The 27000-nt window shown below is 42.7% G+C and overlaps 4 protein-coding genes across 11 annotated transcripts; 2 read left to right on the top strand and 2 right to left on the bottom strand.

Moving 5' to 3' along the window:
• The first annotated feature begins 2089 nt into the window (after positions 1-2089).
• Positions 2090-3735, top strand: trh (thyrotropin-releasing hormone). Its single transcript, XM_079741002.1, has 3 exons — positions 2090-2196; positions 2358-2564; positions 2997-3735. Exons 2-3 carry the CDS (start codon positions 2375-2377, stop codon positions 3605-3607), a joined length of 801 nt encoding a protein of 266 aa, XP_079597128.1. The 5' UTR covers positions 2090-2196; positions 2358-2374; the 3' UTR covers positions 3608-3735.
• Positions 3736-4748: 1013 nt separating this feature from the next.
• On the top strand, positions 4749-11748 carry rbsn (rabenosyn, RAB effector). 2 transcript variants are annotated; one of them, XM_079742406.1, is made up of 12 exons: positions 4749-4849; positions 5732-6022; positions 6337-6471; positions 6759-6859; positions 6959-7004; positions 7082-7243; positions 7574-7836; positions 8425-8495; positions 8606-8692; positions 8807-8909; positions 9021-9125; positions 9205-11748. In XM_079742406.1, the coding sequence occupies exons 2-12, from the start codon at positions 5860-5862 to the stop codon at positions 10306-10308; spliced, it is 2340 nt and encodes a 779-aa protein (XP_079598532.1). In that variant the 5' UTR covers positions 4749-4849; positions 5732-5859; the 3' UTR covers positions 10309-11748. The 2 variants fall into 2 exon arrangements, with proteins under 2 accessions (XP_079598532.1, XP_079598533.1); XM_079742407.1 differs by lacking the exon at positions 4749-4849 and having other exon boundaries at positions 4856-6022.
• Positions 11749-11877: 129 nt separating this feature from the next.
• On the bottom strand, positions 11878-13312 carry mrps25 (mitochondrial ribosomal protein S25). Its single transcript, XM_079742526.1, has 4 exons — positions 13131-13312; positions 12664-12770; positions 12495-12582; positions 11878-12223 (listed from the first exon to the last, which is right to left on the bottom strand). The coding sequence occupies exons 1-4, from the start codon at positions 13262-13264 to the stop codon at positions 12034-12036; spliced, it is 519 nt and encodes a 172-aa protein (XP_079598652.1). The 5' UTR covers positions 13265-13312; the 3' UTR covers positions 11878-12033.
• A 504-nt stretch (positions 13313-13816) lies between these two features.
• Positions 13817-22037, bottom strand: nr2c2 (nuclear receptor subfamily 2, group C, member 2). 7 transcript variants are annotated; one of them, XM_079740682.1, is made up of 14 exons: positions 21902-22037; positions 21099-21172; positions 20522-20722; positions 20135-20240; positions 19842-20021; positions 19447-19603; positions 19177-19267; positions 18942-19090; positions 18608-18785; positions 18392-18513; positions 18087-18226; positions 17787-17924; positions 17587-17707; positions 13817-16802 (listed from the first exon to the last, which is right to left on the bottom strand). In XM_079740682.1, the coding sequence occupies exons 2-14, from the start codon at positions 21150-21152 to the stop codon at positions 16628-16630; spliced, it is 1812 nt and encodes a 603-aa protein (XP_079596808.1). In that variant the 5' UTR covers positions 21153-21172; positions 21902-22037; the 3' UTR covers positions 13817-16627. The 7 variants fall into 7 exon arrangements, with proteins under 7 accessions (XP_079596808.1, XP_079596810.1, XP_079596809.1 ...); XM_079740684.1 differs by having other exon boundaries at positions 17587-17692; XM_079740683.1 differs by having other exon boundaries at positions 21105-21172.
• Between the last annotated feature and the right edge of the window lie 4963 nt (positions 22038-27000).

Raw genomic sequence — 27000 nt, 5'->3', positions numbered from 1 at the left:
CGGTCAGGGCAGAGGTGCTGAGGTCGGCTCTTGTGGTGCTGTTGTTGTTTTTTTCTCTTCTGTTTTGTGTTGTTGTTTTTGAGGGATAATATTTCATCTGCAGATTATTTTCGCCATTTTGTTAGAAGTACTGTTATGCGTCTCCTTTGCCTTCTGTTGAAGTTGTTTTGCATGTGTTCATATTCACTTCTTCCCCCTACTTATGTTACACATGTATTTTGTCAAAATGTTCAACAATCACAGAATTCAATATAGGTTGGCAAGTTTCAATCACATGTCTGTTTGCCTCAATTACTTAATCATATCTAAGTGTGTTGGCAGCCCATAGCTGAATGTGCCATTAGTCGGGAGAGTGTAAGCTGAAGAAGCCAGACCCTTCAAAACCCCATTTTCTGCCCTGTTTTCACTGACAGTACGGTTGACTCATTCGCTGAACCACAACAAAAGGTTGTGTTGCTCATGAATACGAATCACATATTGCAGCTTGACTGGCTCAGTTCTGCGCTTCATCAACCTGTGCACTCGTCCAGCAATACTCTCTGTAGCTATGCAACAAAATAGAGAATCTGTTTAACTTCATGTCTCCAAACATTGCCAATTGCATTTGTGCTTGAAGGAAGTTCATCATGGCTTAATGAAATGAAAAAAAGCAAGCCTCAGTGAGAAGAAACACAGGAGGGATGCTGAAGAATCTTATTATTCTCTCCCAGCCGAGAGCGTATATTTAGCCTGTCCTCTCTGGGAGCTCAAACTGTGGTTAAACCTTTGTGTTAACTTCATGTCTGAGTTTTGACGGCCCCAACTAAGAATACAGGATTTAATTACATCCTTGTAAGGATAGGAACAAAGACAGAAAGGGAGTATTCAAACCTGCCGCAGGGTCTACAACGTCAAATTCACATACACAATATACAACTTTGTATCTCTGTCGTAGAGACCCACATACCAACCGATGAACCCAGCGGTTGTGTGGTCCCAGAAGATGTCAGATACATTTTTGATGCCGATTCCCATTTGTTCCAGTGTTTCCAGGGGTAATTGACCTGCTGACAAGGAACCTGGTCCTTTGGGATTTGACCTCATGGCTGAGATTCAAAGAGAAGCTGGTACTGATATGTTGGGAGTGGTTTAACAAGACACCCGTTCCTCTGTGGTCGTCTGCAATGGATTTTGAGTGGAGGGTCAATAGCTGCTGCCTTTATGAAGAGAACAACAGCCAGATGTACAATGTATTTTATCATCTGAAGGAGGACAGACTGCAGAGCAAATGCTACATCTTGCTAATCATTGACATGCAGATTATCTGTAGACTCACACTAAGAGGGTATAGAGGGTGTAATAATGGTATTGATATTATAACCATAGTCCTGCATGGATTCTAAACATGGAGGAAGGGCGCCGTCACCTGTCCTGATCCAGGGAGAGAAAGCACTCACATGCTGAGTCGTACTGAGATTCCAAATTATTCTTAATATCCTAATGATGCCAGCGATGTGTGAAAGGGCTGGGGGAGTCTGCTATCCTCACCTCTACCGAAGCTGCCCAGTAGATCCTTCAACCTTCTGAACTAAATGACGAAAGGGTCAATTCACACCAAACCTTAACATACAGCCTTTTTGTGCTCAATGAGGTTCTGTGTATACATATTATTATTTTATCTTATTTTTATAAACCTTTGACAATTTCAAGATATGCAAGATGATCCTCAGACCATTCGGTACAATAACCATGTTGGTTAGAGTTACAAACATGATAAGTGCGGTTAAATTATTGCAAACGCGCCAATATAAAGCTCAACCATTGGGCCTACAATTGTATATTACGCCGTTAAATACACTCTAAATTTTGCTGAATTACAATAATATATACTTTTTCCAAGTCAACTTGTTGTAATTTATGGATCTAAAAAAAGAATCAGTCAGTCCTTCGTTTAAAGTCCACCATCCATCGTTACGCACGACTTGGTGACATCAATGGAGACGCGCGCTCCAGAGGAACTTCCAGCGCGGTGGTTGGTGTGACGACAGATAGCGGAGGGTATAAAAAGCGATGGGTCGGTATCTGCTCATACCTCTGAAGTTGGCCTTTACGGGTCACCAACCGCTGTGAGAAGGGGAACAAAACGGTAACGTCTATAGAAAATTAACATAATCACCATTGAATTTGCCTACCAAGAGGAAGAACTAAAGACACCAAGTAAGTCTTTCATTTCCATTCTTAATACCGTTTTACTTCATCTGCCATGCACATTTCAAACCTCTATCTTAGTTGAAATGCAAATCTGATCATATTCTCCATTTTTATCCTCATTATAGCTTTCCTTTTTTCAAATATAATCTCATATAATTTCTTACCAGGCACAACTCTACTTGCCATGAAGTCGACGTATCTTCTCATCTTGGCTTCTCTCACGGTGGGTAACTTAACGGGTACCAGAGGGCAGGGTATGCCAGACGATGGGACGGTGGACCACAAGACCATAGACGACATTATTCTACAGAGAGCAGAGACTATTTTGTTGCGCTCCATTTTGGAAAAGATACAAGAGGAAGGAGAAACAAATGGTAAATGTAGCGCACCTCAAACTGCGCTCAGTTATTGCTGTTCCAAATTGAATTCCATCTCGCCGAGAATAACTTGACATATAGCCTATTCAAATTGTGCGTTAATTATTGTGTGAAAAATTGTTTTATTAACATGTATCTTGATGCCACTACAATATGGGTTACACAGTTGGTTTTCTTTTTTATTTCAATTTGTTAACATTCTAAAAAAAACAACACAATTGAAGATATTATCCTTTGGTTATCGTTTGTATCCAGTACCTTTTAACTTTTGACTTTGATAACCTCGACTGTAATCGAATGCACTTCATTTACTCAGGATACAGAAAACATATTTAATTTGCAGGAGTCATTTAAATATGGCAAGTTCATCTTCCTTTGATGTATCTAACAGAGCAAGTAAACGGTAATGTTTTTCTAATCTTCTTCCAGAAGGGCTTTACTCTCAGTCAGACTGTGTCACAAAGCGGCAACATCCTGGCAAGAGACTGAACGAGGACCTGGAGAAACGGCAGCATCCAGGGCGAAGGGAGGAGGAGGACGACGACGGGGAGGCAGACTACGAGGCTGTTCAGAAGAGACAGCACCCGGGAAAACGCGACGACGACCTAGACTCCTTTATAGAGTTCCAGAAAAGACAGCACCCGGGAAAACGCGCGATACTTGGACAGATCTCGGACAGCCCCGTGCTCCTGAGTGAACTTTCTAAAAGACAGCACCCGGGAAAACGCTTCCTCGCGTTTTTCAGCAAACGGCAGCACCCAGGTAAGCGTGACCCTGGCGTTGACGTGGAGCACGACGAAAACGCGGCCCTCCAGCAATTCGACAAGCGTCAGCATCCCGGGAAACGTTTTTGGGAAAACTCGAGCCCGGATTCGGGCTCCACAAGACCCTGTGACGTGTTGGACCCATCCTCTGGCTGCAGCCAGACCAGCCTGTTGCTCGACCTCATAGACAACGTGACCAAGAGTCGCGTGGAGGAGAAGAGACAACACCCGGGTAAAAGACTCGCCCCCCCAGAGGAGGATTTGGTAGAAAAGTGATCATAATAAAAAACAAAAGTTTAGGCTGTTGTGCGCCTAATGTGCTGTATAGTGAAGAAATAAATGTGTAAAGTAATTGACCGTAATCAAATAATTTCAGATGCGTAGAAGCCTGTTCATTTACATAATTTTCTATCCTACCCGAAAAAATGCCACATAGGTGTTTAACAATTTAGGAACATGAAGTAATAGGCCTACATTGATTGCATTCGGGTGTGTGATCGATGATTGCGCCCAAAGTGTATGTCATTGGATTAAAATATTTGCTTTTGCTTAACTTTGAGGAAGTGTGCACATGTTGTTCACTGAATTATAACCTAATTTGACGTCTAATGAAAAGGCAACTTTGATCGATTTGTGACACAGGCAACTCTTATTAAATACGTTTTTATTCAGCCTAATATTATATTTTTGCTTTGTGTTGTTACCTCTGTGAGGTTACAAAGTTTTAGTATAGGCTCCTATCAGATAAAACCAATAGAAAAGTCGAAAAGACGCTAACTGAATAGGCTGCAAAAAGTTATTTTTTACTAAAATATTATTGCATGGACTCATGTTTAACTGCAGCCTGTATGTAATTCCTGCCTTAAATCATTTCACAACTATGTCGATGTTACAATAAAATGCATTAGTAAAGCATTTTGGCGTGGACCTTTTAGTTGCAGGCATGGAATAGCTTTCGGGTGCATGAAGTAGGTCTGGTCTTTTTATTCTACTAAATACATTTACACTGACATTGGAAGGGCCAATGCATCGACATGTGCAGTATATCAAATAACGAACGTATCGGCCAATGATAGAAAGGATGTCTCGTATCATTTTTATTCTTTACTCCCTATCAAAACGTTTTAAATTCCAGGCTTGACTTATAAAGCAATTAACACAACATAAGGCTGCGCTCGGACCGCTGGATCCAAAATCTGACGCGCGCGGAGAGTGGCAGTTATGACAACCATCAACCGATTGGTTTGAACCACAATTATCGTGTATACGTTGCTGTTATCATATAAAAGTACAGGAACGCGAAAGAGAACACTAGAGTAGGCAGTGTAGACAACCAACTACGTTTTAACATAGCCATGACTTTTTGCGTTTTGTTCTGTTTGTCCGTTACATGCTGCCATACGGAGGAGTGTCACATGACTAGGTTGGGCAGCTGTGGTGCAGCCATAGGTTGCAGCTGGGAGCTGCGAGCTGTCAATAGCCACATTTTTAAAACAAAACAATTACTTTTGTAAACGTGTGAGTACAAATGTTTTACTGAAGATTATATATTCAGGTGTAACATTGAGCAACACAAGGGAGAGCGTGTCTTGTGATGTCAGGAGACAAAACGTGCCATTGTTTAGCCCCAAGCTAGTGTACGGTACCTAGCATGGCTAGTTGGCTGGTCGGTGCTCCTTAGATCACTGAACTCTACGCAACAAGACGAAAAAATGAGTTTAAATCATCAGAAAGCTACGGGGGAGGTTAATGTTCTTGTAAATTTGTCACTACGATAATCGTGATTTGATTCACCGACTTTCGAAATTCATTTTTTTTTTTTGAAAGTTTAAAACGTCGTTAGCATTGCACCGATTTTACTGCATGATATGTGCTCTTGAAAAAGTTTCTGTCAATTTCAGCGTAATATAAGGCAATGCGTTGGCAGAAAACATGTTAATGACTCACTAGTGTTGAGTCAGAGGGCGGACCCTACCATAGGTCGATGTGCAATAGCAATTCCGTGTACACGTTAGAATATGAAGCATATTAGGTACAACAATAAAGTATTCATAATCCATTCAGCCAAAGCCTTATGCACCTGCTAATAACATTGCGTACATTGTGTAAAGGTAAAACTACGTGTTCGGCTGATTCTATATTCGGCAATTTAGGGTGCAATTACAAGAGACCACCATCTACCGCTGGCAACGGTAATGAGGTTCCACTCATCTGATAATTAGTAAGAGATTAAATAAAACAATTATGAGATTAAAAAACGCAAACGATTTCAGACATCAGTTACGGGTGAAATTCATAACAATGTGTATCGTATGTGTTTTAAGAATATTTAATGGGGGTGCAATTTATTTTGATAATTTGGGTTTGGACTTTTCTTTCACCCACATCCTGACAACCAAGGCTTTCCCTGGCTGGAATGGAACTGTCCTGTGTTGGCGTGAACACCCGGTGGCGGGTGGAATGAATGGAAACGCCTTTCCCAACGTGCATCGCGTCTATCAGGGCTTCATCCACAGCCGATTCCTCCCATGGCATCTAGTTATCCACCCCCCTTTGAAGGCACAGGGGAAGTGAAGGAGGGATTCATTTGCCCACTGTGCCATAAGGATCTGCAGTCCTTCTACCAACTCCAGGACCACTATGAGGAGGAGCACTCTGGAGACGACCGTCATGTTAGGGGGCAACTCAAGAGTAAGTGCACTGCCTGTAATATCTGTGATAATCAAATCTATGTTGAATGAGTGAATTTATCCTGAATTTAGTAAGATGGTCAACTCACCTCAGAATACTTCTGTAGAACGTAGCCTAGATTTGAATTGGATGAAACAGGGAAGCGGAAAGTATTTTAAGGCTTATCAGATAAGTGAAAAGCAGATAATTCCAGCACTGGCTGAATGTGTGGGTAACAGAATCATGATTGAATACTTGTGCATTGAGTGATATTGGATGCATTAGGGTTGGAGTAGGATTGAAGCAGCATCATCACCATCTGCGTGTGTGTGCAGGTTTGGTTCAAAAGGCTAAGAAAGCCAAAGACAAACTGCTGAAGAGGGATGGAGACGACCGAGCCGACACTGGAAGCTATGAGTCATTCTACTACGGCGGAGTGGATCCGTACATGTGGGAGCCCCAGGAGCTGGGTAAGGCTGGAGAGATGCACTGGTTAAGAGAGAGGATTTAATCTTATTTTCTTCTAGCCTAAGGCTTGAATCTCTGATCCATTTTGAAATATTAATGTACCAATTATCCAATACTACATAACTGCATAACTAATAATGACTCAGAACTACATAATAGATATATTGCAAACTAAACATGCATTTTAGAAAGTGGAAATGAAGGATTCAAATATATCAGAATTATATAGGCATTGATTGACATCAGACTGCTGGTCTTGCTGGATAATTAATTAAACTTCTTCTTGCAGGTGCAACCAGAAATCATCAGGACTATTTCAAAAAACACAGAGCAGCCAGGATAGACCACTATGTGATCGAAGTCAACAAGCTCCTCATCAGACTAGAAAAGGTGTGGTTGCGAATCGCTAGCCACTATTCATTTGAATTATAATTTCCATTATTCTAACCATGCAATAATGTCATCTTACTTGTGGCCCGATTGTTTCAGCTGACATCTTTCGATAGGACCAACTCAGATGTAGCTAAAATAAGAGGTTTGTTCACTTCCATCATATTTAAATATATGAGATCCATCTCATCTTACATTTCTAAAGCTATCGCCCCTCCACAGCCATAGAGAAGTCAGTGGTGCCATGGGTGAGCGACTCGGACGTGCCCTTCTGTCCCGACTGTGGGAACAAGTTCAACATTAGGAACCGGCGGCACCACTGCCGTCTGTGTGGCTCCATCATGTGTAGGAAATGCATGGACTTTGTTCCTCTGCCCCTGGCCTGTGAGTATAACTATGAAGGCCACAATCATGTCTGTCCGGTATGGCACCACTCACTCTGTGTTTCTTCCTTGGATGGTTTTTTCCTTGAGAATAGAGTTTTAGCTTGCTCCTGGGTGTGCTAGGGCAGGAGAGTTGCCCTGAAATGTGGCCCGTGAAGCCCTTTGAGACTGCAAATGTGATTAAGGGCAATAAAAATACAATTTGCTTGACATAATTATGGACCACACTTTGGTGCATTACGAACAACAGAGCTTTTTTTTTTTACCTCTTATGTAAGGGCTTCCCCCTCTTTCTCTCTCTCTTTCTCTCGCCCTCCCTCCCACTCGCCAGATAAGTTGACCAGTGGCACGCGGGAGTCCCTTTGCATCCCTGGCAGCCCGGGCCAGTCCCAGGCCCCACCCTCAGGGGCCGGGGCCAGTGGGATGGGCTCCAGAAGGGGCAGCCTGACTAGCCTGAGCAGCGTCACCTCCATGCTGGAGGAGAAGGATGACGAGAAGATCCGCTGCTGCCACCACTGCATGGACACGTTGCTGAAGAGACAGCTGAAGCTGGAGGAGAGGGACCACATGCCTGACATAGTCAAACTATATGAGGTACGACGCTTAAAGGTCCAACCTGTAAGAGCCAAGGGCTTTTTATATATATATATATCATAAATAAATACATTAACAGCACTGATTTATATCTGACTTCATTAGACGATTGCTTTCTTGTACACTTAAGTAACTACTTTACACTAGCTTCAGCGAGTGTAACGTAGCGAATTTAGCAATTCTTTTCTGATCAGCGTTTTTATATCTCCTGGTTTGTTGATATTCTTTATCGTCAAGCACTGTAAGTCTTAAAGGCTGGCTATGGTTCACTGCCCATCCCCATGGCTTGGTCCACCCACTTGGTGCCAAAAGATGACGGGGGTGTCTGATGCGTGCTCTGCATCACTTCATGTGTGCCCTCAAATAATGATTTATCTCACAGGCCATATTGTTGCTCTCGCTAGCAGAGACATTATTATGTCGAGTTTTACTGCACTGTGTGCAGTAGAACTGCTCGGATAATACCTTTTTGTACACAGATGTGTTAGTTGTGTGGACGCACTAATTTTTGCGTTTTTCATATTCATGCCCTTCATTGTGTATTTATCCTGGTATTCAATGTCTTGTATCTTGTGTTGATTCTTTCAGAGGCTAAGGATGTGTATGGACAAGGTTGATGAAAAGGCACCAGAGTACATCAAAGTGGCCGAATCTCTTAAGTAAGTCCAATTGCACTGTAAATAACCTAGAGGGAAATCATTGGTTTGGATTCAAAGCAAAAAATGTCTAAAGCAATGCTTTTTGACTCTATTCATTCATTTATTCATAGTGCCGGGGAAACCACATACAACCTGGACACTGCTGGTGGGCTGAGACTGGAAGTAACGAAATACTACGAGTTAATCGATGCATTGAGGTCAGTGCATTGCAAAAAAAAAAAAAAATTTGAAGATTAAACTAGTCTAGTCAAATCAAGTGTAATATGTATGACGGGATAAACTGGATTTCTTGCTCGCTCTCCTCTCATCAGTAAGAGGATTTTAACCCTGGGAATGAAAGATGATCCGGCCCCCACGCCAAAGTCCCTCCATCTGCAGAAAATGATCCGTTACACCGCAACGCTCTTCGTCCAGGTAAGAACACCTAAAAGAGGAGATATATGGTTCTGGGGCGAATTCAATACTTCTAACATTCTACCTAACACATTTTTATGTTTACCCTTCTGGCCATTGTGCTTCCACTAGGAGAAGCTGTTGGGTCTGATGTCTCTTCCAACCAAAGACAAGTATGAGGCGCTGAAGGAGAAGAGGAAGCAGGAACAAGAGAAGAAACTCCAGCAGGAGAGATTGGTGAGGAGGTGCTCCTTTCATTCCTCCTCAAACAGTTTCCAGCTCATGTTTATATCTGACGGTCTCTCCCACCCACCAGGCTGCTCAGGAGTCCATGAGGAAGAGGCAGGAGTCTGAGAAGAACCGTTCCGTCGCCACCACCAATGGAGTAGTCCCCCCGGCTCTCAAACCTCCTCGCATGACCAAGGCAGGAGGTTGGCTGCCCTCGGCCGATTCCAAGAAAACCCACAGTGAGCTCAAGGACCCCCTGCTGCAGCAGATAGACAACATCCAGTCGTTCCTGCGGCAAGCGAGGGAGGCCCAGCGGACGGACGAGGTGGCCATGCTGGAAGAGAACCTGCGGCAGCTGCAGGACGAATACGACCAGCAGCAGACCAGCTTGGCCATCGCTCTCTCCCAGAAGCTGGCCCAGGAGGAGAACCTGCAACAGGGGGAGATTCAAAGGCTCGAGGCCCGGGAAAGGAGCGAGTGGGAGCAAAGAGCTCCGGCGGCGGACTCCCGGCAGCCCTCTTCCATCTGGGAATGCTCTTTGGACCTCGGCGAGCCGGTGGCTGGGTATGTGGAGGAGGACAAGACTGGAGAAGTAACCCCTAAATTTGAAAGGAGCCCTCTGTCATTAAGAGCGTTCCCTGCTCTCGCGGGCCAAGAAGAGTCCCCTCCTAGATTGAGGAGCTTAGGAGGACACGTCACTCCTCCCAGCAGCGAAGGGCCAAACAGCTCCTCTCTAAACCCCTTCGAAGAGGAGGACTCCACGCCTACCGAAGAGGACCCGTCCAACCCTTTCTTCGAGGACATACAGGAGGAACACAAAGAGGTGAGCAACGGGAAGAAGGAATACAACCCCTTTGATGACGAAGAAGACAACGGTGGACAAGAAGAACCCGCTGTAACATCACTTGGAAACCCTTTCGAGGAGGAGAGTAGTGAGACGAGCAACCCTTTCACGGAGGCCTCTGGGGACTCCCCAGGGGTTTCGACCAACCCCTTCGAGGGGGACGAAGACGCAGGAGCTCTGGCGGACATTGACATGATAGAGGAGGAACTGCTTCTGCAGCAGATTGACAACATTAGGGCCTACATCTTTGACGCCAAGATAAACGGCCGTCTGGACGAGGTGGAACTGCTCTCAGCCAACCTGAGAGAACTACAGCACACCCTGCAGGAGCAGAAGAAAACCCACTGACCCTGTTCGATCAGATCCTGTGATCAGCTTCAGATAAGGGTGCCCATTGCCCATCAATGTAATAAACATCTTATAACCCCGGTGAGAGCTGCTTCAGTCGGCTGAACTCTAAAACTAAGCACTATGTCTCTGTTGTACCAAGTGAATCCTTTTGCAAGCACTAAAAGACTGAATAGATGTTTTGTTGACTGTTAACACTTGCCTCACCTAAAGCCGTATGTTCTATCCACTAATAAGAATCAAGAAAAGGGATGCAGTTGACTGAGCTCATATGAGGCCATGACGCTAGTGAAGTTCCCAATTGTATGTTATTGCCAACTAAAAAAAACAAGTGCATTAAAATAATAGTTATTAAATACCGGATTAAAAAAAGATATAGAAATGTTTTGCTCCTTTCTGTAAAAAAAACTTAACATCCATTATTTATATAAGTAATTTTAAAACAAACCGAATTATAGTAAATAAATCATTAATTTAGGTATTTAGTTAATAAGATGATTTAAAAAGCCTGAGTCAGAATTCAAATTGATAACCTAGAGCTAGCCTGTAGTGCCAGACTTGATGACTATTCTACACAACATTTTTCATGCAAAATGTATTTTAGCACACACTAACATGATCTAGTTACGTTATTTCATTTTGTGTAATTAAAGCACAAGGCATAATGCACAAAGAATCAATGTGCTTTTCTGCAAGAAACGGCATCAATATCAATTCTGTATATTAACTTGTTATAGTAAACATTGTTAATGTAACACGCATTCTTTCGAAGATCTGATGCATGTTTTGTTGATTGTTGGAGGTATATGCATCTCTGCAAGGCCTCAGATATTTGTTTGTAGATATTGATCACAAAATTGTGCAGCATCATTTCTGCAAAGGTATACTGAGGTGTGTGTTTCATGATGTACACCTTCTGTGGTACTTTAACAATGTATAGAATACCTTCAAAGGTCCAATGCGATGCAGTTTGCTGAATTGTATGCCGAAATTGGAACATGGCACCCTTCTCAATTTCCAATAATTACATTTTCCTTCTGTAGTTACATTAGAGGATTGGCTTATCAGTGGGAACATGAAAAATTGTTTTGAATCCAACTAATTCATTATTTACCTTATGGTAACCCCAACTCGACAAAGCCAGTAAGTATTATCCTAATGCTGCTTATTCTACTACATAAAATTGACCACACTGTCCAAAGGTTTTACTACAGACTGAGCTTGCCGTTATGCTCAATCCACTGTGTTGTGAATAATCCTAGTAAAATTTACAGCAACATATTGACAATAAATGTTTGTTATGAATGTTTCCAAGGTTACCCTTTGATTGTGTCCGTTGCTAACTTCGTTGTATTTGATTAGTGCCTGTGTGTGTTATCTTGCCATTCAAGACATTTATTTTTTAAGAACCTAACCTTCAGCCATCATTTGACTGCTCCATCTCAGCACAAATAAAATTTGATGAGTCAGATGGCCTGTGGACCTCAGCTTGATTGTGTAACATATGCACTTCTACTGCAAATAGTTTGAAACTGGCCTCTAGAATTTTTTTAATTAGGAAGTATTTATTACAATTTATAGACCTGTCTGAATAGATACATTAAGCAACCAACGCTATACATATAGCTTCACTATTTACAAAAAGAAAAGCATTTTAACATGAGAAACAAACACAAAATAACGGTAAGAAAATCAATATGTTTCAATGTCAGATCTTCTGGACAGTTACTCCTGGGCAGCTGCCATCTGCGTGCGGTATTTTCCAGTGAACTCTTTGGGCAGTGGTGTGGTGCCAGGACAAGGTACTTGACCCTCAACCTCACAGATGCACTCCTTCAGACAATACTTCTTTGGACCAAAATTGGCAGGGTTTGACTCTTGCATTTTGGCAAGGGCTTCAACGTGCAAGACCTCTCTATATACAGAAAAAAGATGAATACATATTAAAACATACATATAACATAATACTTTCTGACGCTGCGACAGTCACCATCTTGTGTCTTCATTAGAAAGACAACTTGTATTACAGTGTTAACTTATGAAATATGAATAACTAACACCAATAATTACACATTTAGCTCTTCAGTTAGTTTATTTTACCTTTATTTCACGACCATGTTGAAGGCATCATGCATTGTTTCAACTCAATAAATTGCATAATATACTGATTATTTAATATTCCTTACTCTGATTTGCAGAGAATTTTCTTCACGTGTTGCGTTATAAGTTGATGGTCCTTTCCTTCCACATCAACAAGAACCTGCTCTCCATCATCTGCATGAATTAATGGAGAGGATTAGCCTGGCCTAAACTGCTCTATTGTATAATTCCGATAAATCATAAAAGAAAACCCACCCAAGTAGAATTTCAGGAAAGACGATGGCGTCATGTTCTTAAACATCACAACTTGGACCCATGGATTTTTATACTGGATTTGAGGAATATTGAAGAACACAAACTTTCTAGAAACCACAAGAGGTTTAGACAGGTTAGGCAACATAACCACACCAATGAGACAAAAGTAGAAAACAGAACCTCACCAATGAGAATTTTGTTTTTTAACATACATATGTAATGACCTAATGACTTGTCATTATAGATTGTAACCAAATATAAATGTGATGTTCTGATTGCACATTCACTTGAGGCTATGCTGCTGTTAGCAAGCAAACACACATTTTATAGTCGCGACCGAAAGAGTACTGCAATTCTATTATTCTAATAATAATAACAAGTGACAGACGTCAAACAGCCATAACACATTCCCCAGCAGAGCTGCACATGAGCTAACGTTAGCCTGTGCTATAACTAACGTTACTGACCTTGCTCCCTCGCTAAGCTCTCCAGATGTATTATAATTAACGGTCATAATCTTTACTCGGTTCTTAAAGATCAAATCCCCTTTTTGGAGATACTCTAGCGTTCTTCTGATCGGAAACCTTCCTTTCATAGGCATCTTTAAGATATAAGGAGTTGGGTTAATACACACTAGAAGCAGCACAGTACACGAACTGTCCCGCTTTGATGACGTTATTCAACGGATGACGTCGGCTAGTTGTAGTTTTTAGTTCTTTTGTAGTTATTTTATGTGACAGTCAAGAACCTGTATACATAAAATTGTGAGAATACTATTGGTAAGCCCTTATAAGAAATATGGAATATTCCGAGCACTTATATAAATGTTTAAAAATAAATAAAGGACGTGACAGTAAGGCTCTTACATGCCTCTACAGCTTCAAAATATTATCACTTTCAGTAAAAACGAGAGGGATACTGTTTTGAAAATTACCCTTATTGGTTGAAACACACAGAGAATAATGAATAATGAGAATAATGAGTGAAAAAACCTATACCAACTGTAGTCAATGTCACATAGCCTAGTGCCATCTCTGTGTCAAAAGTCAATGTCATACTTGAAACAGTGGTTTGTTTCAGTCAAAACTACAATAACCATCACACCAGACTCGGATTGTAAACTTATACAACTGTAATAGATTTTTTTGCAGTTTTATTTCTGACGAGGTAGAAAAAAGGGCAAATGGCAAACAAGTAGATATGATTGTTTGAATGATTGGTTAGTCACAAGTTTGAGGAAATACATTTACAGAAACAAACATAAGACATGAATTATTTCCATTTTATAATCTTGAATTATGATAATGCAACAACATTTAAATCTACATTTTTATACATAACTTTAAAAAAGCTTAAGCACCATCATGCACTGCAATATCAGAAAACGTCTTTGCTTTTAGCCCATACAGTGACAAGATATATAAAACTTCACTTAAAAAAAACATGCACTCATTTTAATGAAACTACATGTACAAAGATTAGTTTACATAAGTGCAGTAACAAACCATTTTTTTAGTTGCTGTACTACATACAGTATAATTCAACATATGCTTAACACACTGATACATTTGGGGCTCAGCCCCAGAAAATATTTTTTCTAATCTGAGACATTCCAATAAAGTACTTTAAGTACACTTAGTATGAGCAACTTAGTAACAATTTGAATAAAAAGTCACAACAAATTTGATTAAAAAAAAAAAAATGTGTGCAACACAATTCATAAAAACTAAAGACAGATAGAAAATGGCGACGAATGAAAGAAAATTGTGTCCAACCCTTCAAGGATTAATATATTGGTGCATGCAAAAGAGCTGAGTGGCTGACACAACCACCATCCCACCAGGTGAATACACGTCTTCAGCTCCAATCAAGGCACAACTTGATTGCGGTCCGAAACCATATACACCAATCGTAGCCAGGACAACAGCAGCCGAGAAGGAGTCTTGAATTGTCTTTTCCACTCGGGAAGCAGCAATAGCCGCAGAATGCTAAAACACATTTGGCCCTTAATTAATGAATTTATTTTCTCTGACTTCAAACTATAAAAATTGTATAGAATTATCACTTGGACCATCTTCATCTTTGCTATTTCTACGGGTTAATTAAGTAAGGTTGATTTATTACATTTATTTAATTTGATAGTGGCTGCTTATTATTACTACATTCAAATACGTTTATTTTTTAACTTTATTTAGAAGTGGTCTTTGCAAACAATATTTCAGTGTGAATGAGTGAAACACTTAAATTGAATGTTACAATATTACTGTTGTCCAAATTTAAATGTCTAACATTTTTGAACAAACAAGTAAACTAACAAGGTATACTGTTGTATGACATTTAAAATACCACGCCATGATAGGTGCAGCGTGTGTGTAGGATGGTGTGGCATCTAGTAGTGAGCTGGCATATTGCTGAATTACAGCCCCCTCCCCCCACCTTTCAACCATTAACGGCCTTACCACCATGGACACGCCCGATCTCGTCTGATCTCGGAAGCTAAGCATGGTCGGGCCTGGTTAGTACTTGGATGGGAGACCGCCTGGGAATACCAGGTGCTGTAAGTGGTGTCGGATGGTGGCCAATGGGTGGCACTCTTCCCTCTGGTCCCTTCACTCATCAGTCCCGTTGCCCCAGTGCAGTGAAGGGGACACTGTGCTGTGGAAGGCGCTGTCTTTCGGAGGAGACGTAAAACCTAGGTCCTGACTCACTGAGGTCATAAAAGATCCCAGGGCACTTATCGCAAAGAGTAGGGCTTCCCCGGTGTCCTGGCCCAACCAGGCTCATTCAATCTGGCCCCCTCATCATCCTCCTGTATAATTGGCTGACTCATTAATTCCCTCACTCTCCACCTCAAGCTGGTGTGTGGTGAGCGTTCTGGCGCAGATTGGCTGCCGTGCATCACCCAAGTGGGTGCTACACACTGGTGGAGGTTAGTGAGGTCCCCCCTTCACTGTAAAGCGTCTTTGAGTGTCTAGAAAAGCGCTATATAAATTCAATCCATTATTATTATATAATCAAAGCTACTCTGACCTGTACAGCATCCAGTGGTCAAGTGATGAGGTTAGTATTTAGTCTGTACAACTATAGGTCTTATCTTACAAGTAAGACCGGGATTCCTATTGGTAATTGAAACAGTGTACTCTCTAGTGCCGTTTGTCTGTTCTGGGCTAATGTAGAATCATGTCGGTGCAACAAGCCGGTCTCCGTGGATTATGGGATTATACACTAATTATAACATACTTATGAATATTATAATCCACTTCTGCCAATTCCATTCTGCTAGATGCCACTGGATTCTACACACTGCACCTAGATAGATTGCATTGTCATGTGATGAATTATAATCACAATTATAATTTACATAATTCACCTTCACCTAGAGTGCTGATACATTCTCACACCCGATCAATTCTTGGATGCTATGATCTCTAGAAGTCTGTGGTTGGGACTTAAGATTTTGCCCATGGCTAAACTTGTTTTCTATGCGACATGAGCTTAAACTCAGCTTGAAAGTTTTTTTTTTATAGTCTTTTACCATTTTGACTTTCTTATGCCATTCATTTGACTCCATGATTAACGATTGCACTTGTAAATACACATTTTAGAGGTTAGATTCAGAAGCTACCCTAAAAACCATAATCATGTCCAGCATTAGAGAACAATATGGCTTGAATAAGAGTAAAACAACCTGTAAAGGCTTATGCCAAAAGTTAAAGTTCATCAGGAATCGGTTTGAAGTACAGAAAAAACTTCAGTCTCTTTCATCAAGTCTGGAGTTTCACTGAACTCCGAAACGTCCAAGACCCCTACCAGTGGTCCCGGTGGCTTATGCTGTGGTACCAGGGTTTTGAGGGCAGAGGAACTGCAACAGGATAGCACACTGAGGTTGACAGTCGACCATAGACACCTTAGGAGTAGTACATAAGTTCAGTTGACCTATCTCAGCTGGGTGGAGGAATACTTATCATTCCAAAGAGCCAGAGTCCTGACTGTTGTACTCTGTGGTCTCCATCTTCAGGATGTATGGAATGATGCTGTCTATGGAGACATTCCCTATGAGTCCGGTAAAGAAGAGCTCCTCTGTGATGTTGGAGTTCATCAGGCGTAGGGCTGGAAGTCTCATCAGGATACGGGTCAACCTTAGAAGCCCACCCCCCACCAATAGTTAGGTTGGCCGCATATTCATCGCAAAAGTATTATTTAATGAACACAAAAATACACAATTCCTAAATTGTCTTGATGGGTTTGGATGTTTATTATTGTTAGGTAAACAAACACCCCAAAACCTAATATATCTTTGCTTGAACATTCAGTAGAAAGGTTTTTACATGATACAAATATATCCATGGCTGGTATATACTAGGGCTGTCCCCAATATTCTAAAATATGAATTTGAAATGTGAAATAAAAATGACATTCAAATGTAGCCTGGGCCACTGCACTGCATGTCGGATACGAGGGACAGAACTAGTGGATGGCAAATTAATGTCTTTCCATCCCTGGCTCCTCCTCAGGGAATATAGTACATGAAAACAGATCGGCACTGGGCAGAACACATAAAGACCTTCTTGTTTTTCGAGCAAATAATTTCTTAAGGCCTAAAGGCTTAGTTATTGTTCCACGTCGACACAACGCAAGGGGGTTTACGGACCCATTACGTCCTTGCGGACCCTCCTTGCGTCCACAGCAAGGGCCTGCGAGCGCCTCCCAAAAAGTGTAACCTTGTATCGAGGCGACGCAGAAGCAAGGGCCACTAACGTGAACCGAAGCGAAGCGACTGCTTGGTCATTGCGTTGCGTCAACGTGGAACCACAACGAATCCTTAAAGCCTGACAGTCACTGACAGCTTTAGAAGCTGCTTTAGAAGGAATATTCTAAAGTCATTTTGGGGAAATTTTATATACATCTAGTGTATACATCTACCTGTACGTGTCCTCTGGATAGGTCTTCTGCACATAGTCCTGAAGCTCCATTAAGGCCTTCTCCTGGAACTTCTCGATCTGGATGCTGCACTCCAGGCCTGGGTGGTCTGGAACATCAAACACTTCAAGCAACCATCTCACCTGCCACCTTCATAGAAACAGGATGTGGGCCAAGCTGCGGTTGTAGTCTATTACACTCACCTGGGCTGAATAACACTATGGCCTTCAGGTAGGCGTATTCAAAGTCGTCCGTCTCCACCTTTATCATGCTGTGACAGAACTCCTGCAACTTCCAGATGTGTTCCATCACCTCCTTCACTCTCTCCCCAGACACCTTGTCTGAGACGAACGCAAGGCCCAGTTTATTGTTTAACAATGTTTAAAACAATCTCCTTGGTATATGTTGCTTGGTGTGCTTAGAGGTACTAAAGAGATGTAATTGCCTTCTGCTTATACGCGTTTCTCATGCTGCTCACTAGTGTGGTAGTCAGAGGGCCTCACCGTCCTGAATGCTTCCCTGAAGGTGGTTGATGATAGCAGCTAGGATGGTGGACAGGTTCATCACATTGGCACACTGAGCCATACCCAGGGTGAACAGCTCATTCCAGCAGGCTCGCACCAAACTTGTGTTCATATCCTGGCTGAGAGGAAAAGATAGAGAGGGAGAGGGGGAGTAGTGAGCATTGTGGGTGTGTGTCTGAAGATAGATGAGAATAGACTAAAGTCCTGTTAAATGAACACAGAGCTTGCGATACAACCAACCAGTCTCATTATCAAATTGTCATTATGCCCCGATCAGTTCTTACCCCAGAGCTGAAAAAGCAGGGATGGAGCGCGCCCAATGCATGGACAGGAAGAGCAGGCGGGATGCTGACTCACAGATGTAGTGTACATTAAGATATTCCGGCATCGGGCTCGGCATCGAGAGCTTGATGAAGGTCGGCAGAGTCAGGAAGGGAAATTATGTCAACAGAGGAGAGCGAAGCTTGGAAGCAGAAACTTGATATTGTCAAGTTATATACCTTAAAGCCAACGTGGGTGTCTGTGAGCAGTGGCCCCTCCACCTCTATGAGAGGGGTCTCCTGGTCCCGACCGATGAGCTGGATGGTGGCTCCGGCAGCACACTGCACCTGACCTTCCTGGCTCTGGCCCTGCCCTGCATCTGGTGGGTTTAGGGCTTTGGCCAGGGTGTCAAAGGCACTGTACCCAATGAAACCAAACATACGGTGTTGATGATCATGTAGATCCCTAACATGTGGATCAGGACCCCACCTGTGGTGGCCTTATATGCAAACGGGTTCATGGGAGATTGGTGTTTTGATTGAAGAATAATGTTAAGGTTCCTCAGGTACTGACCGTGTTATCTCACTGGTGGAGTGCTCCTGCTGGAAGCCCTCTGAGGCATCATCACCCCCGTTGAGGTTCTCATTCAGCGAGTCGCTCAGGTTGGCTAGCGAAGACACCACGTTGGCCAGCGTCCCCAAGTCCCCGTGACTAGACTCCAGCTTGGGATTGTAACGAGACGATGTGAGCAGGGATTTGAATGAATGCTTTGTTATACTTGGGGACCGTACCTGGTCAATGGGTGTACCTTAGAGTCAGTGGACAGTAGCAATGTCGCATCTGTCTGGATGAAGGGCTGCTGGATGTTCACTAGCATTCCTTGCTCCAGAAGACTAGATCTACATGTCAATTAAAGAAAAAAGTACAAAACTTTGATCAGAACCGAGAGCTGACTACCAAAAATTAAATATAGTTAATATACAAAGCTCCTTTAGAAGGGAACTCCCCTTACAGAGTACTACAAAGGTGAACTTCTACTTATATCCCCCAGAATGCTCTGCTCTGAACCTCCACTGACCTGGAGCCTTCTGTCTCTGTGTCGGAAATGAAGGTTGGCGTGGCAATGAGTGGACTGTTGAGATTCTTGCGGACATAGATTTTTTGAGTGGAGGCCGCACAGTTGGAGTGCTTCTCTCTAGGGACCAGATCAATGGGTCTGCGCTCACTCTGCACAGCTGAGGGCACAGACATTTGAATTTAATAAACCTGTCTTGTGTAAGATAACTTCATAAAGACTTGGTTAATGTTAACAACTCTGTAAGATGATTATGACTCCAAATCCGGCTTCCCCACTACTTTTCTGTATGGACTGCTGCCATAGCAACTAAAGAGTAGGTTGTTGGTTCCAGAAAATTCCAGCTCACAAATGACAATGAGATGATTGTTTGTAATGGTGCAACAGTGCCAACTAACACTCTGTCTTCATCCCCATCTCAAGGCACTTTCGAAGTCGACAGAACTGGCAGCGGTTGCGGTGATGCTTATTGATGACGCAGTCCTGTTTGCTGCGGCAGCTGTAGGCCAGGCTCTTTCTCACGCTTCTCTTGAAGAATCCTTTACAGCCCTCACAACTGACGGCACCATAGTGACGCCCTGAGAAGGAATCAAACAGTAGATGAGCTGTGTCTTCTTGTGTGTGTGTGTGTGTGTGTGTGTGTGTGTGTGTGTGTGTGTCTCTCTCTCTCTCCAGGCTGTAGGTCAAGTACCTGAGGCCTTGTCTCCGCAGACCACACAGTATTCCACTGGCTGAGGCCGACTGAGATCTCCTGCCTGCCCAAGCAACCGCTCCATGGACATGGCATCAGTAACAATCTGAAGAGCATCCATGTCCAGTTGACTGGGTTAGTGTTGTTCAAGTAGCTACTGGTCAAACAATTGAGCCATTTGGAAAACAGTGAATTGATGATGGAATACAACGGTATTTGTGTTTGCATATTTTAAACAAATTGCCGTGACAAAATAATAAAATAAAAGTGTGTTGAAGATAAAATAATTTTAAAATTAAATTAATGCATAATATCACATTTAGAGCAGTCCAAGGACAACATAAGAATAGTCTACAAATGCACTTAGATGGATTGAACAATGTGCACCTGTATCCTGCCAGGCATCAAGTTGTCTGCGGCAGTAAAGATGAGCTGCTTGTTGTGGTTGCTGTCTGGCGAGGCCAGGATGACCTTGCCTGCCCCAGAGCCATCGGCTGTGGTCAGAAAGAACTGTTGCTTGGGGCCGCTGGACGGGTTCATGGCTGTGAGTATCTGGATCTTCTGACCAGCCTGCTGGTCCGTTACAATCTGACAGCAGAGAGGAAAATTGCTTTCTTTCATTTATTAAATCAATTACCATATCAGCAACACCAACACAACCTCTTTTAAATGATGGTGTTACATGTGTGGTTGTTTTCCTGTGTCTTCCTGTGTTCTCTACGTGGTTATCTTGAATATGCCACAATTAGCTTCCTGTATATTAGTAGGTATTGTACTGCGCCGAGTACCTCGGGGAAACCTGAAAGTGCTTTCGAGACAGACTCATCATTTAATCTAAAAGATGTTTGGAAACATTCTCCATATTTGTATATCAAACATGTGCAAACACAAACGATACATAACTCAGCAATAAAACGATTCTTCTGTAACATTTTGGCTGTATTTACAAAAAAAATAAGCATACACTTGCCTGTGCCACTGGTTCAGGTGCTATTTTCTGATGAGGATGCAGCTTCATGGTGACGTAGGTAAAGGGGTCTGCTTGAAGAAATACCAAACACACATCAGCTGCAATTTATTTTTCAACTCTAACGAGAAGTTATTAATTTAAATAAATGTATAACTAAAAATAGTCATATTCATCTAATCCAGGACTCCGTATATAGTATGTGATGATATTAATTCAAACTAGGACCCAATAGATGATATGCGATCATATTAATTTGATCCAGAAGTCCATACATGCTATGTGATCATATTCATCTAATCCAGGACTCCATACATGTTATGTGATCATATGTACTGTCACATGGGACATTCTTCCTTGTGTCATCAACGTCCCATCTAACCACTCCTGTTGCTGGGACGGCAGGGGTAAAAGGGTCGAATTCATATGCACACACATTACGTGTGTGCATATGAATCTGGCTGATGCGAGTTTGTTTCACACGCCGACCGTCTCCACAACACGGGAATCGATCTAATATGTAGTCTGAAGTGAAGGATAAAAGGCTTCCATTCGGTGTCAATATGTAAATAAAATCCTCTGAACGCATTTCGCTCGTTCCTGTAAGAATGAAACGGAATGGTGGAAATAGGGAACGCAATGCTGGGATCTGCACATATATTGCTAAAAAAGTCCACCAGTGGGGCTAGCAAGGAGCACAGCTAGCTATATAGCTAGCTAGTCACCTAGCTATGTTATTTTATTGTCCAGTAACTCAAAGCTCAGGTCGAAGGCAATTTAAATAGGATTGGACGGCTTACCTGTGAGTCACTAGGCTCGCTGATGAGTAATTCTCCCATTTTTATTAAATGTTTGTTTTGGTTTTCTGCTGCTAAAGGTCATAGTTCGTGACCCCTTAGCGCTAGCACTTTACAGTGTTTTTTTTTTTTAATTTCCCTTTATAGCTCGCGCCCTGCGCGCCTCTCAACCACCAGCGCGTGGCGCCAGCCAGACAGCACTGACGTAATGTGGTCTGCTCGTTACTTCCACTGTTGACAGTCTTCTCTGACAGTATTCTATACTAGCCTTTCTCAAAATGTTGTTGAAGATGTTGAAGTTTGGCAGCCTTTATTTGCAGCATTTTATTGGATCTTTCCGGTCCACCTAAAAATTGAAAATAATAATAATAATCTGACTGTCTCACCAGGGTTAACATCGGGCATACCACTTTCAAAGCGGGCTGACGCCAGCGCCATCTTATTAAAATGTTAACATTTAGTTGTCTGACGCATAGATATATATAGAACACTAGATGTCTCGTCCGCTTCTGGCCAATGGAGTCGAACGTCCGCACTGGCGGCCATCTTGCCACAGTCAGCTACGAGCTGCTCACCCATAACATTGTTTTGGTAGTGGTACATGTAGTTTTTTAAATAACTGTAACTTGCTCAATTTTCAACCGATTTTCAAACGGTTTGGTTTGTTATAAACGTCATAGATGTAGTTATGACACTGCTGATGGCCAAAAAAAATAACCTAACAAACACACCACATATACAGTACAGATATAGGCACACGTTAAGGCCCATGGTGAAGACATGTCCCAACAATAGAGGCCGTCAGATGCTCACACAATGGACACACTCATTCGAATCTATCTGCTGATAACACTCGGCCGCAGCCCGGGGTGCTCAAGGCCAGGCAGGTGTTCTCGAGATACCCCCACACCAGCCTTGACTCCCACAACTCGCAACACAGAATTCGCTAGAAGAAAACACATAAGACTGATACACTCTGAAGGACATCACGCTCATTTGCAGCAGAACCTCTACAGAGGCGAAGCTCCGGACGACCTCAGCGCTGTTAGGGACTTAGACATTTTCGCTCGATCGATCTCTTACGCTCAATAGCTCAGTATAACCTTTTTCACCTTACTAAATAAATCCGAGGCCCTCGTGCCGACAATTTTATCTCCTCTCCGTCTTTTTCCGTTTATCTGTTCAAGTAACTAGGCAGACTATTTTTCCCAACAATACTCAGGAATAATTATGTTAGGTTCTAAAAAAATAGAATAATGTTTTAAAACAAGGTTAGAACCACGTTGATAACGTTTGTAAGAAACCAACTTAACCTGTTTGTAAATCCGTCAAGATTTCAGCGAGATAAGAGTATTAGCGTTTGTGCAGATCGCTGACTGACCAGAGTCCACCAGAAAGCTTGCCTGTGGTAAGATGGCCGCCTCTGGTGACGTTCTAGACCAGTGGTATTCACTATTTTTTTCAGGAGAGCCTTACTGACAGGACGACGTCAACAGGAGAGCCATTTTTACCGCAAAGTATCAAAAGCTATAAATCCAGTCATAAATAAGTATGCCTGCTTAATAATATGTCCTCCCTGAAGCAGTGTTTCCCACAGAATTTTGTGAAACTGTGGAGGGAACCCGGTCCTTAGCGGGGTCCGAGGGCATGCTCCCCCGGAAGAAAATTTGGTACCTTTTAACCTGGAATGCATCAATCTGGTGCACTTTGAGAGGAAAATTAAGACTTGTGTGACTGTGTGCTATTTTCTGGAATAATGTGGAGACACTGGGTCACATAACATGGAAGCTATTGAAGAATAAGTTAATAAGAATAAGTCCATCCAAAGAGCACATTCTCTCTTGTTATCCAGGAAAACGGCCAATCTGGCAACCCCGCTGTCAGCGTAGAGCCGAGCAAGTTTAAAAATATTTTCTAGACAAGGCTATATTTCCACCTTTTAATGCCGCTGTTGATTTATTTTTTAAATAATTGTTTGTATTGTTTTTTTTAAATATCTGTATTCACTGCATGATCATATCACTGTATATTTTTACCGCCATGCGAGCCGCACTTAAAGGCTTGGCGAGCCGCATGTGGCTTGCGAGCCGCGCAATAGTGGGGCTGCTTAAGTCCATTTTTGAGCCGAATCGTTCACTTCATGGCAGAGGTGGGACCAAGTCATTGTTTTGCAAGTCACAAGTTAGTCTCAAGTCTTTGCCTTCAAGTCCCGAGTCAAGTCCCGAGTCAAGACAGGCAAGTCCCGAGTCAAGTCCCAAGTCAAGACCGACAAGTCTCAAGTCGAGTCCCAAGTCCTATCGTTTGAGTTTCGAGTCCTTTCGAGTCCTTTTAACAACAGAGAAATAATATTTAAACAGATCATGTATGCCTTTAAGATTTGTATATATTTATTAAACCTTTTTTTGCAAGAACATTGTTCAAACACTCATTTGACTCAACCATGTCACCACTTTATAAAAAATATCCTCACACTCAAAATTAAATAAAATAAAAACAAAATTCAATAAAATTAAATTAAATAATCTACATGAAATACATTCATGCCTCTATCAGTTCAGGTTGCTCCCTTGATAAACAATTGGCATGCATCCATAGGTGTGTGACTGGTGTGTGTGTGTGTGTGAGTGTGTGTGTGTGTGTGAGAGAGAGAGAGAGACTGTGTGTGTGTGTGAGAGAGTGTGTGAGAGTGTGTGTGTGTGTGTGAGAGAAAGAGAGAGAGATAGATTGTGTGTGTGTGTGAGTGTGTGAGAGTGAGTGTGTGTTTGAGAGTGTGTGAGAGAGAGTGAGAGAGTGTGTGTGTGTGTATGTGTGTGTGTGTTGTGTGTGTGTGAGAGTGAGAGAGAGAGAGTGTGTGTGTGTGTGTGAGAGAGTGAGTGAGAGAGAGCGAGATAGATTGTGTGTGTGAGTGAGTGTGTGTGTGTGAGAGAGAGTGAGAGTGTGTGGGTGAGAGAGAGAGAGAGAAAGTGAGTGTGTGTGTGTGTGTGTGTGAGAGTGAGTGTGTGTGAGAGAGTGAGTGAGTGTGTATGTGAGAGAGAGTGTGTGTGTGTGTGTGTGTGTGAGAGAGAGAGAAAGAGAGATAGATTGTGTGTGTGTGTGAGAGAGTGAGTGTGTGTTTGAGAGTGTGTGAGAGAGAGAGAGTGTGTGTGTGAGAGGGAGAGAGAGTGTGTGTGTGTGTGTGAGAGAGTGTGTGTGTGTGAGAGAGAGTGAGTGAGAGAGAGAACGAGAGATAGATTGGGTGTGTGAGTGTGTGTGTGTGTGATAGAGAGAGAGTGAGAGAGAAAGTGAGAGTGTGTGTGTGTATGTGTGTGAGAGAGAGTGAGTGTGTGTGAGTGTGTGTGAGTGTGTGTGTGTGTGTGTGTGTGTGTGAGAGAGAGAGCGAGAGAGAGAGAGATTGGAAGGGGACTGGATTGGAAGTGTCATGAACATAACAATGAACAGAGATGTGCTTTTCTATGCCAGGGCCCTATGCTGCATTGCATTTGCAAAAGATCAAATTGGCCAAAAGTCTGTCAGTCATTTGTGCACGATGGGGGCGTAGAATGATGCCACCATGGCTGAAAACTCGCTCCACTGGAGCACTAGAGGCAGGCACTGCTAACACTCTGATGGCCACTCGGAAGAGTGAAGGAAGAGTCTTCATGTTCAGTGCCCAGAACAAAAGGGCGTTCTGTCCATCGGCTATGTCTAGGTAGTGACTTAGCTGTAGTGCTGGAGAGGTCCCAACATCCTTCTTCTGCCTCTTATGGTATGCAGCAAACAGCCCTCCTCCTTCTCCAAGGTCCTCTTCCTCTTCATCAACAAGAAGCACAGGTTGCTCAGTCTCTGCAGCATATTGCAGGATCAATTCTGGAAAAACATTTAACAGCAGCAGCAGAAACAAAATAGCCCTTATTACCATTGGTGTTGGTGATAGTGTTGGACTGAAAAATTCAATTATTGATGTTGTCAATTAGACCAGACTATGAGGAAAAAAGTTGCATTGAAGTCAATAGTATTTACCTTTAACTCGTTGTGCCACCTCTGCCTTGATGTCACGATTGACCAGCACATGAGGCTCCACCCACAGCAGAGAAAAGGCTGGATCCAAGGCGGCTGCTTTCAGGTAGACTGGGTCTGAAAAGGGGGCAGTGATCCCATCTTGAGTCCTGGCCATTTTCACGTTAATGAATATCCCAAGAAATCTTTTGTTCAGGGATGCCTGGAGAATTCTGACCAGGCCGCTCAGGAAACGAACTTGAGGCTTCAGCTTCTCAAGGTGGTGATTGAGGGACAAGACGGATGGAACAACTGCACTGATTGTGACGACCTTATCACCCTGTGTCAGATCAGTTGCTTCTCCAAACGGCTTCAAAATGTCCACCAACTCCTTCAACAGATTCCACTCTCGTGGCGTGAATGACAACTCCTTATGCCCAGCCTTTTCTAGAACAGCACAGAGCCTTAGATGATCACAGTGGAGAACTGCCTTTACTTGCCTCAGTGTTGAGTTCCATCTAGTGTTTACTGCAGCAGGGATGCCTTTCTGTTCCCCAAATTCACTATCAAACACATCTTTGAATGTTGTGCTTGTGTGGAGCAGTGAGCTAAGTTTTGATAACTTGGAAAGAGAAGGACATGCCACTTTTGTTTCTTTCAAACCGTCTCCCACCACCAGCTGAAGCGTATGCGCAAAACACTGCAGGCGCTGTTTCTTTGCCATAGCAGCATCTACCGTTTGCTGTTCTTCCAGGGTTAAGTCACACCAGAGATCAGGGTCATCAAGATGATCTCCGTCATCATCCTCTTGTTCACTGGGGAAGCACACAGTGAATGCCTTTCGCATGTTAGCAGCATTGTCACTAATAATGTAGTCCAATTTATCTTTGATGCTGTATTCATCGCATATTGCCTCAAATTGGTCACAGATTCGTTCAGCTGTGTGTGAGCCTTTGAAGCGATTGCAGGCCAAGAGATTAGTCTTTAGCTGTATCCTCTCTGTCTCTCTCTCTATCCAGTGGACAGTGATACCAAGGAATCCCCTCATCTTTCGGTCAGACCAAATGTCCACAGTGACTGAAACATGCTCAGTGTTGCTCAATTGAGTTTTTAATCTTGAACGTCTC

The sequence above is a fragment of the Pollachius pollachius genome (assembly GCF_949987615.1).
Source record: "Pollachius pollachius genome assembly, chromosome: 8".
NCBI classification, from domain to species: Eukaryota; Metazoa; Chordata; class Actinopteri; order Gadiformes; family Gadidae; genus Pollachius; species Pollachius pollachius.
This window is presented reverse-complemented; position numbering and strand designations above follow the sequence as displayed.